Consider the following 13969-nt stretch of genomic DNA (forward strand, 5'->3'; position numbering starts at 1 on the left):
GTGTTAGGGATGATTTTGAGGTTTTCATCCCTACAGCCTCCAAATTCCACCTTTACTTCTCTGTGCAAACCCACACAATTCTTTGTTTTCACTGTTTTTAGTTTCTTTGCACTGAATTTTCTGTACAATGTATGCATGTTTTGACATTATTGGGTATCAGTAAACCTGCATTATTTGGTATATTACATATATAAATACTGGATAAATTGCATATAAAAATGATACAACATATACCGGTATGTATAATGCATAGAAATCTACAAAACCAACAGTGCAAAGCAGAAAACTGGAAATGCTGACAAAATGTAAAGAAACAATTTTTTATTCCCTCAGACATATCTGCAGTTTTCTTATTGCCTGCAAGTTGCAGGGGTTGATGATGCATAGTACAGACCCCATGTAGTGTAATGGTTAAAAGTGTCAGTCTAAGCTCTGGGATACCTGGGTTCAGATGCCACCTCTGCCATGAAAACTTGCTGGACAACATTGGACTAGTCACTGTCCCTAAGCCTGATCTACCTCACAGGGTTGTATTACATTAAATATTGGTTTATTATAGTTACAGAACTGTTTGCTAGTTTGTTGTTGTTTTGCTCTATTTTCTCCAGGGGAGCTGATCTCAGTAGTCTGCAGGGGATCCCTAGGTTTTACTAGGGATCAAAGACCAATCCCTTTCATTATAAGGAGGAAACTATTTCCTATTACAAAGCATCGCATTCCAGCTACTGAACCACATTTGTTTTTCCATCCTGCTTCAGTGAAAGAAGAGAATCAGACATTCCAAGGGGTTTTTTTTTTGGGGGGGGAGGGGGGATGTTAAAGAAAAGGACAAGTTTCTAGGCTAGAGGAGGACAAACTGAAGTTGTGTTGGCTCCTATTATTCCCTTCCACTAAACTGGATTTTATGACACCTTTCCACCAAGCCTTCCTTCAAAAACTAAGACCTTCCTACATCAGAGGAATTTTTCCATCAGAAAATGCCATTCTCCATTGGAGGAAGTATTTCTCTGTTAAAGTAAGTGGAAGAGTGTCCTTAGTAGAAGGGAGTCATAAGATTTAACCAATTGTGTGTGTCAAATATTTAATCCACACAGGTTATGAAATTCTACCAGGCAAGAGATCTGTGTGTGTGTGTGTGTGTGCGCGGGGGGGGGGTGTGTGTGTTTCTATCCAAGGCCAGTTGAATGTGTGTTCCCTGCACAAGAGCAATTTTCCTCTAGCAACAGATCCTTTCACCTCATTACAATCTCTAGTAAATCTGCTTTCCTCTCTTGTTCCTTTTAGCAGCTAATCAATTGGCAGGGTCAAATATTTGTGGCTAGTATCTGAACCATTTTTAAAAATGGCATGTCTAATTGTAAGTCTGCAATACAGCGGTATTTGGGTACTGTTTGCAATGGATGCTGCTCAGAAAAGGAAATGCCCCATCCATTGATCATTCCCAAGAAGCTCCATGTATGAACTGCTCTTATCTTGGGTCTCCACCCCCAGATCTTGAGTCATAAACATTTGTTGTTTTGGCTGGATTTACATGGCCATCTGCAAAATGCAGGAAAATATGGACCTTCTTTTCGCTTGTACTGTTGTTGTTTGGCAAAGGGCTACATAACTGCATGCAGTTCAACGATGACATGGAATCAGTTTTAAAATCTCCCCCCTTGACATACTAACATTAAAAACCAGAAACCATGTGAAGTAGGATTGCATTGCTAGAATTGTGTGCAGTGCTTTATTTCTTCATGAGGAGGAAGCATCTCTGTCCTTGCATCCTTTTACCTCCAGCTAGGGCTGCCATCGTCCCGGGGCAGCAGGAAAGTTCCCATCCCCAGGCCCCATTGGTCATCTTTGCTCCAGCAGGAGCAAGGGACAAAGGCTGGAGTGATGTCATGTGATACCATGTGATGATGCATGACACTGTGATAGCACTTCCAGTTTGTACCCAGAAATGACATCACAACACTCTAGGAATTCACACAGCTCTATGATTTTTTAAAAAAGGATATGAACCGGAAGTAATGTCACAGCATCACATATCATTGTGCAACTTCATTTCCTGCCCTTAAAAGGCTCCTGCTGGTTGCCAGAATTCAGATTGGCAACCTTATCTACAGTCCAATTAAGAGTCTGGGCAACTGGAAAACTTGCACACATTTAAATGTTATTTGGTTGCTCCTTATAAAGAGATGACATGACTTTTGTATGGGGATTACACTTTACGATGGCTTCCACCACTCTGTTTCCCTGACCAACTTGTGCCTGTGCTTCTTTTTCTCCTGGGCTGTAGAAAAGTATTTTCTAACAACACCGATGCTAAGATTTAATGTATGCTATTGCAAGATAAGACAAGCCCATTGCAAAGAGAATCCAAGAAGAGATGTAAGAAGGAGGAAGGGATGGAGAGCAAGAACATGCTCCAAGAAATCCTGAAATAAGGAATATTTGTTGTCTTTATCCTGCTGAACCATTTGCAAAATGACTTTGCTGTACCATGCAGGATGACTTAAGAACACAAGAGCCTCACTGGACCATACCAGGGCTGAGTCCAGACTGGCAATTTAAGCCAACACAGGGACGGATTTTAAAAAATGAAGTCCAAACATCCTGCTCCCGCACTCACCCTGTCCTCTGGCGTTTCTGAGGTGGCTCAAAAAGCTGCCGCTTATGAAGTGGCAGCAAATTAATCTGCTGCACGCCATCCACCTTTCCTGGTGTCTGGATGCAGGAGGACGCAAGTGGATTGGCGTTGTGAACCTGCCAGGCCACCCCAAGCCATTTCTGGCTTTTAAAATAAAGAACATATCCACTGAGCGCATGAGTGCATATATGCATGACCACAAAAATGAATGGGAAAAAAGAAACCCAAACTGTGCTAAGGGATGGCATACAACAGTTGTCTGACCATGCTAAAGCATCTCCCGTGCAGGATATGGGCGACTCATGTGGAAATGTCTGACCAGGAATAATCCACTCCATTTTGAACCAGCTCGATATGAGAGGCCTCTCATGCACCCAAAGCTGCCAGTCTAGACACAGTCCAGTAGTTCTTCTAGTCCATCATTCTGTCTCAAACAGTGGCCAACCACATACTCTGGAGGTCAACAACAGAACACAGAGGCTGAGGCATTCCTATGATGTTGCCTCCTGGTGCCAGTATTCAGGAGTTTACTGTCTCTGAATATTGAGTTTCCTTTTAGTCACTGTAGCTAGTAGCTGCTGATAGACCTATCCTCCATGAATCTAATTCTCTTTTAAATCTGTCTATGCTTTGGCCATTGCCATATCTTCCAGCAGTTAACTGCACATTTTTATAGCTCATTGAGTAAAGAAATATTTCTTTTTGTGTGTCCTGAATCTACTACCCTTCATTGGATGCCCTTGAGTTCTAGTGGTTTGAGAGAGGAAGAAAAGTTATCCCTGCCCATTCTTTCTCTCTGCCGTGTGCTTCTAGTATAGAACATTTTAGGTATGAGAGAACTGGGGCCATGAGCTCATTGTGTAATAAGGATAAATAGTAAAGTGCTCAGAAATATATTCTGCTGAGGAAGCCTTTTGGTTAAGCCCCATAGGATACACATAAAATATAAAGAAACATAAATCTCTTTTCAGTGATGTGTTAACTAGAATGAGGATTGTGTTTCTACTGGGCAAATCAATTGGGCACATCTTCCTGTTGACTGATATGACACCTACTAAAAAGGCAATAATTCATTTGCTTGTTCTGTGTGTTCTTTGATTTTCACATTCAGGTTTGTGGTTAACAGTATTATTTACTTCTCAATATACTGCTTAAAGACCTCAAGAACATAGTTCAGAATGACCTTTCTTCACACCTCTTGTAAATCCCTGCAAGGTTTACCTTGGTTGCTTTGGTAACATGTTGTTTCAGATATAATAGAAGTATTTGAAAAAACATGAATTTCTTAAAATAAAGTATTGCAACAGCTTTCAAGAGAAAAGAAAAGAATCCTTGGAAGTAGTACTTGGGCCCAAGAATATGAAGGGAGATTTTGATTTGGGATGCAAGTTGCCAGAGAATGATGTCATTTGGAGAGGATCTTTATGATGGTCTCATCCACTTCCCTCCCTCAGAGGCAAGATTTTGCCTCCATTTTTCTTTTCCTTCTGTAACTAAGCCGCCCTAGTTATCTGTGTTCTTCTTTCCTGAAGAATCTGGCTGTCCCATCTTGACACAGCATGATATTTTGGCAGTTGTCTCAGCCCAGGAACCTGGGGGAAGGAACAGGAGCCCCCTTTAAGTCATACAACTTAAATGGCACTCCAGACATTTTTATATTCTAAATTAATAAAATATTTTATTCAACATAGAGAAGAAAGGTCAGGTGAAATCAGGGGTAAAATTTCTAAGGTAATTCAATATAAATAACTCTAAAGTAAAATCAGTACACGCACAGACTTTAGTTCTTATATTTTAAACTAATGAGCGTTTCTTAAGCTATTCAGTTACTTAAAATCTTTATGTTGAAAGGCATGTTCCAGTGTTTTCCAAACACTCCAGCACACTTTCCTTGAGTATTCTCTGACTTTTTTGGCATTATTCTCTTAGAACTTGCAACCCAATCAAAATCTCTTTTCATATTCTCAGGTCCAAATACTATTATTAAGCATTCTTTTATTTTTTCTTGAAAGTTCTTGAAATCCTTTAAGAAATTTGTGTTTTTCAAATTCTTCTATTATACACTCTTTCAAGTACTCAAACTCCTTTTCTTGAAACACCAGTACTTGCCTTGAGTTATTAACTGATTCTTAAGGTCTCTAAAGGCAATTTCTAACCAGACCAGACCAGGAATCTCTGCACTCTTCAGAGCTAACTCCTTGTTTGACTCAGTAGGGAAATTCTCCTCCCTCTAGATCTATCCCCTTTCCTTGGTCCAAGTGGGATTCTTCATCTACTTCCCAAACTTCCTTGCCAACATTCCCCCAGTTCTCCTGTCTGTGTTAAACTGCTCTCAGTCAGGTTTGAATTCAGAAACTGTCAGTTCTCAATTCTTCTCAGCTAGGGCTGAAATCAGACTTTCAGTACTCAACTCAGTCAAGACAGAAATCTGACTGACTTTCTCCTCAGCATGCAGTTCTCAAGACTTTCTCTGCTCAGCTGATGTTAACCAGTCCTATTGTCTGGAGCAGCCTGTCACTCAAGACCTTCAGGCTCTGTGAAGAATTAACCCTTCACAGTCCTTTACTCTGCTTGTACAGCACTTTGTTTGTTTGTTTATAAATTTGATTTCTAAACTGCTCTCCCCATACTTGGGGCTGAGGGCAGTGTACAACATTAAAAGGGATGCAATAATAATATTAAAACAACATTAAAATAAAACTTCTAAGCATTTAAAAATACAGTTTGTCACAGTCTTTTAAGAAGATCATTATGTTTCCTTCTATTCAAAACAAGGATTGTGCCATAATTCAGTGCTCATGAATACTGCTGCACAGCCCCTTCTGACACATACAGTTTTTGTTATTACACTTGCCAGGAGAGGTGCCTTTCATTCAATAGGATGAGTCCCATTAACAAGTTATGGGTGCCCAGCAATCAGCAAGAGATCTAGGGGGCAGAGACATGGGGGGCTGGTATTGCTGAAAACCCAGAAGTGATGTCATGCCTCTCTTGGAATTGCCAGAAACTCTATTGCTTTACTGACTGACATCACTTCTGGGTTTTTCCTGGAGGTTACGTTTATGCTATCAGCCTGGCAGCCATTTTTTAAAACATTATTTTCTTGTGCTGCAGCTCCAAGCTGTTTCTGGAAATGGAAGCTGGGGGAGGAATCGTATTGGGATATTTGGTTAATATAGCAGAGTTTGCTCAATTATAGAAACGTGATCCTGAGTGTAGTAAATAAATCTCCCAATAATAGGGTTGTCAATCCGCAGTTGGGGCAGGGGTTGCTTTGGTTTAGAGGCCCTCCTGCCACTTTAGGGTTATCAGAAAGCCGGGGGAGGGTTATGTCCGCTGGGCACTCCACTAGGACTGCCAAGCCCCCAGTCCGGGTGGGGATTCCCCTGCCTGGGAGGTTCCCAACCCGCCAGCCCACATTGGGCCCATTGAGGGGAACCTCCCCCTATGTTGCCAGCATGATGTCACCCGGAAGTGAAGTCATTGCACCGGCAATGGTGCACAGTGGCCACTCTAGGCATTTCCATGAAAACTCTATGGTGTTCCTGGATGCTCTAGCCATTTGGGAGGGAAAATGTATGGTACAATAGAAAGTCCCTTGCTTGAAAGTCCCCCACTCCGGGACGAAGAAGACTTGACAACCCTAAACTCCACCCAAGAAATATACTGCAAAAAGGGTAAACTTACATTTATTCAAGTAGATCCAGCTCATGTTCTGATTGGAGTCAAAAGAAGAGAAAGAAGTCTAATCTAAAAGTATTTTTCCTATCCCAAATAGCCAGTTTTTCCAGCATCATGTGTGTGGGAGTATAAGGGCATTGTATCCACAGGAGAGACCTGCAGATATATGTGTCTCCATGAAAGGCCATGTGCAGTAGTGAAAGGACAAAGCAGAGAGAGGGGTCAGAGGGCAGCTCCCAGGTTAAGACAAAGAGAGGCTTCCTATTCAAGGAGGTAGACATCTATACAGTCTTAGTGATGTAGGCATACTGAGTTGCCTCACTCCAACATTCCCTACTCCCAGCAGGGGCTTGGCAGCTCTAGATTAGGGGACTGGAACATTTATTTGCCGTGTCCACTGCTTTTTTTATACTATGTAACTCTTTCTTAGACTGTCAATTGGTCTCTTTCAGTAAAACAAAGCAGACATTAATATAGATAGTGTCTGTACGTGTTTGATTCATAAAATCCCTTCTAGTCACAGTGGCTGCTTTAAAAATGGCAAAACATTTTGCTTCTTTGCCTATGAGGCACAGCAGCAAAACAAGAGAATAGCAAGAAAACAAGAGCCGCTTATATAGACTCAAATCATCTGTAAATGTCTCCCAAGTCAGCAATGGTATAAACAGCATTTAGAAATACAGACCTATCAGCAAAATCCTCTTAAATTACCAGATCCTTCTATGGATTGGTAACCTTCCTCATCAGCTACATATCTTGTGAGTTTTCACCTGTTCCCCCCTCCCTGTGACCTACTTGGACTCTGCCATCCTAAACAGAGTTATACCCTCCTAAGTCCATTGAAGTAAAAGGGCTTAGCGTGGCATAATTTTGCTTAGGAGAGCACAATAAGGCTGAGGTCTTAAGAAAGCTTTTCTGAGAGTTGGTTTACCAAGCTCTTAGAGGATTGGCTACATCAGGAGTGTGTGGGCTAATATGCAAAGGAGTTCCTTCTACAAAAAAAGGCCTGATTAGCACAACAAATTTGTCTGAAGCTATTGGCCATTGCTATAATAAACAAACAACAGAGAGTGTAACCACCAGGAGCATGCAGTTGAAACATTTTTTATGCTAATGTTAATCTCTCTGTTCTTAGTATTTTAGCATGTGGCTTTCTTCTCCCATCCTCAGTGAAGATTTGTGTATGCGTATTGCTTATCTTAAACTCAGAAAAAAGAATCTGAAATCAACAAAGTGCTCCCATTATTCCTCCCCTCACCCCCTTGGCATCCAGACACTAAATCATTCTTGTCTTAAAGATTTAGACATAAATTAAGAGGGTATTCTTAAGGTTTGTCTATGACGTTTACCATATAGTCTTCATTCACTGATTTATTGAACTAACATATTGAATCCAGGAATTATGCCCCTGAATATTTTTATCTTATCTTTATGTTTTTGGCTTTCATTTAGTCCCTATTTTTGCACCATTGAGAAACACATGGCATGTCATCCTAGTTCCAAAGAAATTTGTAATAATCAGAGAAGAGATAAGAGGGACAGAAAATATTACATTTTCCTAATGAAAACTTGATGTACAGAAAGATTGTTGTTCAGCCAGTGGCAAACAGGAAGTAAGTTACAGACGGGAAATCAGTCCAGACAGGAAGTGCATTTTCTGAGTCAAAACCCAATGCTCCTTTTGTGCATATAAATGCATATAAGTAATAATTTAGTTAAGGAGAATGGTAAATTGAGATTTTCTAGTATACTAGAAACTAATACTGTTTGATTTTCAATCAAGAACCCGTGGCAAGCAATAGGCAGAGCAAGAATAAGAGCATGGAAAGCGGAAAGCAGATTAGCAGAGGGGAGCTATCAGGCAATCAGTAGGCAAGAGCTGATCTAAAGGATGATGTTATACTGCCAAAGGTCATACCATGGGTGGCCAAACTTGCTTAATGTACTAGGTTCCTTCATTCTACAGTGCCATCCCCTTAAATTCCAAGATACCAGTGATAAAGTTTGACTGTTAGAAGGCTTGCATGCAGATGACATGGCCAGTCATGGTAGGGATGAAATAATATCCAGGGTCCCCTCAACATCTGAAATGATGCATCCGTTATTCCATTCCCCTCTGTGGTGTTGGAGTACATTATTTCCCTCTTTATTTTGAGTCACTATAGAGGGGCACGACTCTTTGCCCTCTGATCTCCATTGGCATCTGGGGATCTCCTTCTGTCCAGTGTGCCCATCATCCAATGTATTAGTGGTTGGTGGCCTCTTACTCAGAGGGGCAGTGCATATAGGGGGCTCCTTAGCCACAGGGGAAGTCACAGATTTTTCACTAGAAGTGACGGCGTCCTCCTCCCCTTTTCCCATGCAGTTCTGTTAAGCAGTGGCAGGGAACAGTGGCCTAGATGGAAGGCCACCAGCTATAGCAGGAGACCTGCCTCCTTATGATAAGTATATGGTTATTTTGTAAGTGTGACTAAATCAAAGGGACTTGCAATGCTGTCCTAAGCAGAATTACATCCTTTTAAGCCACTTGACTTCAATGAATTTAGAAGCATGTAATTCTGCTTTGGATTGCACTGTTGGTAACTAAGTAACTAAGAGCTAAGGATGATTTTGTATAATTCCCATTTTTCACACTTCAACAATCTGCTCTCCTCGTCATGATGTGTAAACTCAAATGGCAAGGATAGAAACAAAGATTGTTAAAGCTTTTACTAATTAATCAACAGACTAGGATACAGATAAAGGGCAACATACCCCCCCCCCCCCGTCAGTTAACTAGTATATTGCAAATCTGTTCTTTTTAAAAGGAATATTTGTCTTCTCTAACAAATAACTAGACTTTAGAATGTGACTGTTCAAACATGACCTGAATGTCAAAATCCTGAAATGATTGTTCTTGGGCTGTGAGATTGGTGTGGCACAATTAAAGCAAAATCTTGGACTGGATCCTAGCCATGTTTTCCATTGGGACTGGCACACATTAGAAGCCCATTAGACTGGCACACATTAGAAAGTTTAAAGCAGGGGCCCCAAAAAAGGTGCCTTTGAGTGGGCAGGGCCAGGTGAGCTTTTGCCCAACAAGGCTTCTAAATGGCCATTGGCAATTTGATTCACTTTGTGGCTTTTAAAACTGTTGTTTTGGTGGCAGCTGCTATCACAACACAGGATTGTCACTGTGTGACCAAAGGCAGGGGGTTTTTTGAGCAGGAACACACAGGAACACAGTTACAACTGGCTTGGCATCAGGGAGTATGGCCTAATATGCAAATAAATTCCTGCTGGACTTTTTCTACTAAAAAAGCCTTGACTTAAAGGTAAGCTTTAGCAGCCATTTTGTAATTGGCTTCACCTCCCAGGGCAGTCATTTCATAGCAGCCATTTTGCGGCTGTGCTCACCATACTGTGTCAGAATTCCAAAGGTGCCCACAGGTTCGAAAAGATTGGGGACCCCTGGGCAAAAGGCTTTGGGCCTTTTCAGTTTAGAAAAACAACTGCTAAAGGGGGGGGGACGCAATAGAAGTTTGTAAAATTTTACATGGTAGAGTGGGTAGACAGAGAGTGGGTATTCCTTTATACCCAATACACAATGACGTGGTGAGATTCAGTCAGTGACGATAGTGATGACCCATAAACATAGATGAACCTAAAAGGGGATTAGAAAGCTGCATGGAATATAGGTCCATCAGTGTCTTCTAGCCATGGTGCCTAAAGGAAACAGCCACATGTAAATTAAATCCCAGTGATAGCAGGCAACATCAGGGTAAACTTTGGCTTCTATGTCTTGTTTCTTGACCCTCTAGTTCCACTGGTTGTCTGCTGCATGAAACAGGATGCTGGACTGGATTGACCACTGGTCTGACTCAGAAAGGGTCTTCTTAGGCTGTTAGGTGACCACTGAAAGAGTGGGAAGATCTCTTTCCTTACCACTCTCTAACCAGACAGCATGAAGAATAAGGGAATTTCAGTATATTAAGGGATAATTACACTGAATTAAGTGATTCTGACTGTCAAACATTTTCCATGGAGCAGTTCATGTGGGAAGAGTCTTTTTCTTTGCATTTTGTAACCCATCCAGTAGGATCTAACTTCAAGGTCTTTCAGTGTAGTAAGTTATTTTCATACTGATTTATCCATGGCAAATTGCTAACAAGAGCAGGGCATCCACTCACAGTAATCTCTTTCCATTGAGATGTGTCATCAATGTCTAGTTCAGGAGGAAGAAAACTTTATCTAGTTATGACAAAGCTTTTTAAGCAATGAAAACATGAGCATTGTAGCTTGTCAGCCAATTAAAATTAAAGCAGTCTGAGTCCTCCATGTACATTCGCATTAGGAAAAGGTGGATCGAGAACATTGGTTTTAGGACATTCCCTAAGGGAAATCATCCTAATTATAATGTGTTTTTAAATAAAACCCTACAGAGTAACAAATCATTGTGTTTCTTTCTAGGGACATGGGTCACATTTGGAGGTCAGATTTCAGATGAGGTAAGCAACGTTCTTTCATTTAACTATAATTCGCAAGCAGGATGTGGTGCCTTTTCATTTTAATTAGAAGTCAAGTCACAGATGACAGAATGAACCAGGTTTATTCCTGTCACAGGAAATGGCAAGGAATTATCTTCTAAGAGAAAAAAATATTTTGTGCTCCTGGTATATTTTAAGAACTTTGTGTTTAATGTAAAGCTTCCCTCAGATTAAAATGTGCCATTTGAGTAATTAAATTATGGAACTCACTGCCAGTAGTCAAAGTGATGACCACAAGCATAGATGGCTGTAAGAGGAGATTAGACAGATTTATGGAGGATAGGTCCACAAATTGCTGCTAGATAGGGGAACCTGAAGTGTCCTGAAGCCCTGAGTTGCTCCTTTTTGCAGGCAGGGCTTGATGACTGGTTCCGCCTGGCTGCCAAACTCTATTCCTGGACCTGCAGTCTGCAGCCCCACTCTGCCTTTTCCGGGTGCTTCTCAGAAGGGTTGCTGCAGTTGCCAGTTGTGCATGGCTTTCCTCAGCCAAGATGAGTTGCTCCTGCAAGCCTGGGACAAGTTCTGTCACTGGACTTTATTCACAATTGAAGCCTACAATACTCTTTGTAGTGGCTATTCAGAATGGTGCCTTGGGGCTTTGTATAACCTTGTCCAGTAACAGTTTAATCAAGTTCTGATTAATGGCATTTGATAACTGATCTTTATTCCCAACCACAGGAATGTACATGTTGCAGGGCCCCTGACTGGGTATTCTGTATTCTGCAGAACAGTTTTTGTGAACTGAATGTGGGCAGAAGAGGGAAAGATGCTAGAAAACCCTGTTAAGAGGTCATGCGAGAAGTAGCTTGTCACTGAGACCAGTTTGCAGACATTAGTCTGGGACAGACTTAGTGTTCCTTGGGGACTACATATACACATTTTTCTGCTCAGCCAGTAGTTTGGCCAGTATACAGTTCATTTTAAAAGCCATGAATCTCCACATAATCTTCTTGTAAAGAAACTGACACTAAAAGGCAGCCCCAGAAATTTCTTTTGTTCAGGGAAATATGGAGCTTGAAACAGTACAGTATGTCAAACAAAAGAACAACACTGACCAAAGTGTGTATGATTTTTTAAAAAATGTACTGTTTGCTTTTTCTATTGCTTTAACAGTTTTTTGAAGTGCCATATTGGAAAGTGAATGGTGTTCTTATCACTTATGAAAACACTTTGTTTGGGTCTCCATGCGTATCTGAATGCATGAAATTGCCTTATACTTAGGCCAGTTCACATGTTACAATGAACACAGGTACATCTGGCATGTATGCATGTACACCTGTTTCTAAAAGACATTCAATATACATTCACTTTATGCATGAAACTGGACAGCAGGACCTAGAATACATGCGGGATTTGAATGACACATTGAGGTGTACATGTTTTGAATATAAGATGAGAATTACTCAACCCATGTATAAAGAAAAGTGTATACAGTACATGGATTATATATGCATTCACTGTAACTTGTTAACATGGATTCAAACCCTTGATCAATCAAAGTCTACTCTGACTGGCAGCAGCTCCCCAGAATCTCAGGTAGAGGTCCTTCACATCACCTACTACCTGATCTTTTTAACTAGAGGTGCTGGAGGTTGAAGCTGGGACCCTTTGCATGCAAACCAGGTGCTCTGCACGGGGTCACAGCCCTCCCATATTTGCATGTCCACTTTGCATCAAAGCTTTATAAAGCTGAAGTTAGGTTCTGATTATACTCTTTCTGAGGACCTGCACTAATGCTCTGATTCAGCAGTAACTGAGACTTGGGAAACTTCCCAAAGACTGCAGCAGTGCATTAAGGCATTTGGATGGTTGGTGCTGTTTTTTTAATGGTTAGTTAGAATGGCTGTTAAAATAAAACATCATACAGCTTCATTGAACTGCTATTTAACACAGATGGATGGCTTATTTGGTCTCAAAAGACACCAAAACAAAGCAATCGTCTTTAGAGCATAAAGGTTTCTATCTGGGTAGAGTTCCTGGATGACTTACATGAAGATCTTCTCTCTTGATGGGCCTGCTGAACACCTTCTCCTCCACAGCTGGAATTTTAGAATCAGGACTTTGGCACTTCAGGATTCAGTGCTGCATTGCTGGCATTATGCAGCAGAAAGGAAAACAGTTTATAGATACCTGCAACCACCTGGCACATCCCCCAAATTCTCTCTCATTAAAATTATTTTCAGGTAGCTGGAATGTTGCAGTCTGCTGGAATACTCACCCCAGTGAAGTCACACTAGATGTCTGACATATAAATCAAAGCATCAGTCACCAAAAATAAACCTGTCCAGCAAGAACAATAAAGAACAACAGGGCATGGTGAAGTAATGGAAAATGACAACTAGTCTCTGCAACCTGCTCTTGGTGATTTCTGCTACTAACAAATTGAAGAGGATGGGATGCAGTTCCATGGAGTTGTGATAGGATCAGAAGGAGCTAAAAGATAATAGCTTTTTAATAGAACCCTGATTGCTTGCACGCCTTTCTACATTGTCTTGAACCAAGCCCACCATTGGTTTTACACAGTTGCACAATGATAACTGAGGTGTAGCTGCAAATGCAAATTCATCCAAAATTAACTAAGGCTACAATCCTATAGTAGATACACAGTGGGAATTCCTTGTGAGTAAACATTTGTAGGAGGAGCCCCATGGCGCAGAGTGGTAAACTGCAGTATTGCAGTCCAAGCTCTGCTCACAACTTGAATTCAGTCTCTGTTTGGTTCAGGTAACTGGCTCAAGGTTGACTCAGTCTTACATCCTTCCGAGGTCAGTAAAATGAGTACTTAGCTTGCTAGGGGTAAAGTGTAGATGACTGGGAAAGGCAATGGCAAACCACCCTGTAAAAAGGTCTGCCAAGAAAACATCCTGATGTGACATCACCCCATGGGACAGTAACAACCCGGTGCTTGCACAGGGGACTACCTACCTTAATCATTTGTAGGACGGCAGTTTGTGTTTCTGTTGAGTTAATTTTATAATAGGTTAAAGTAGGGTTGCCAGCCAACCAACCAACCAAAGTTGAACTGGTCCAACTAATACAACTCTATTCTGCTGAGTATTTACAGGGATCTGAAAATCCAGTAAACTTCAGTTCTGTTCACAAACTTCAACATTTATATTGCAATCCT

General features: G+C 41.1%; 1 protein-coding gene across 1 annotated transcript in view; it reads left to right on the forward strand.

Annotated features, from left to right (window-relative positions):
* The window catches only part of KCNAB1 (potassium voltage-gated channel subfamily A regulatory beta subunit 1), a 208337-nt gene that overhangs the window by 123141 nt on the left and 71227 nt on the right, over window positions 1-13969 (forward strand). Inside the window, exon 3 of the mRNA XM_060242373.1 lies at window positions 10766-10803. Coding sequence (XP_060098356.1) covers window positions 10766-10803 — 38 coding nt within the window. The remainder of the gene's footprint in view (window positions 1-10765; window positions 10804-13969) is intronic.

The sequence above is a fragment of the Heteronotia binoei genome, chromosome 6 (assembly GCF_032191835.1).
Source record: "Heteronotia binoei isolate CCM8104 ecotype False Entrance Well chromosome 6, APGP_CSIRO_Hbin_v1, whole genome shotgun sequence".
Taxonomy (NCBI): Eukaryota; Metazoa; Chordata; class Lepidosauria; order Squamata; family Gekkonidae; genus Heteronotia; species Heteronotia binoei.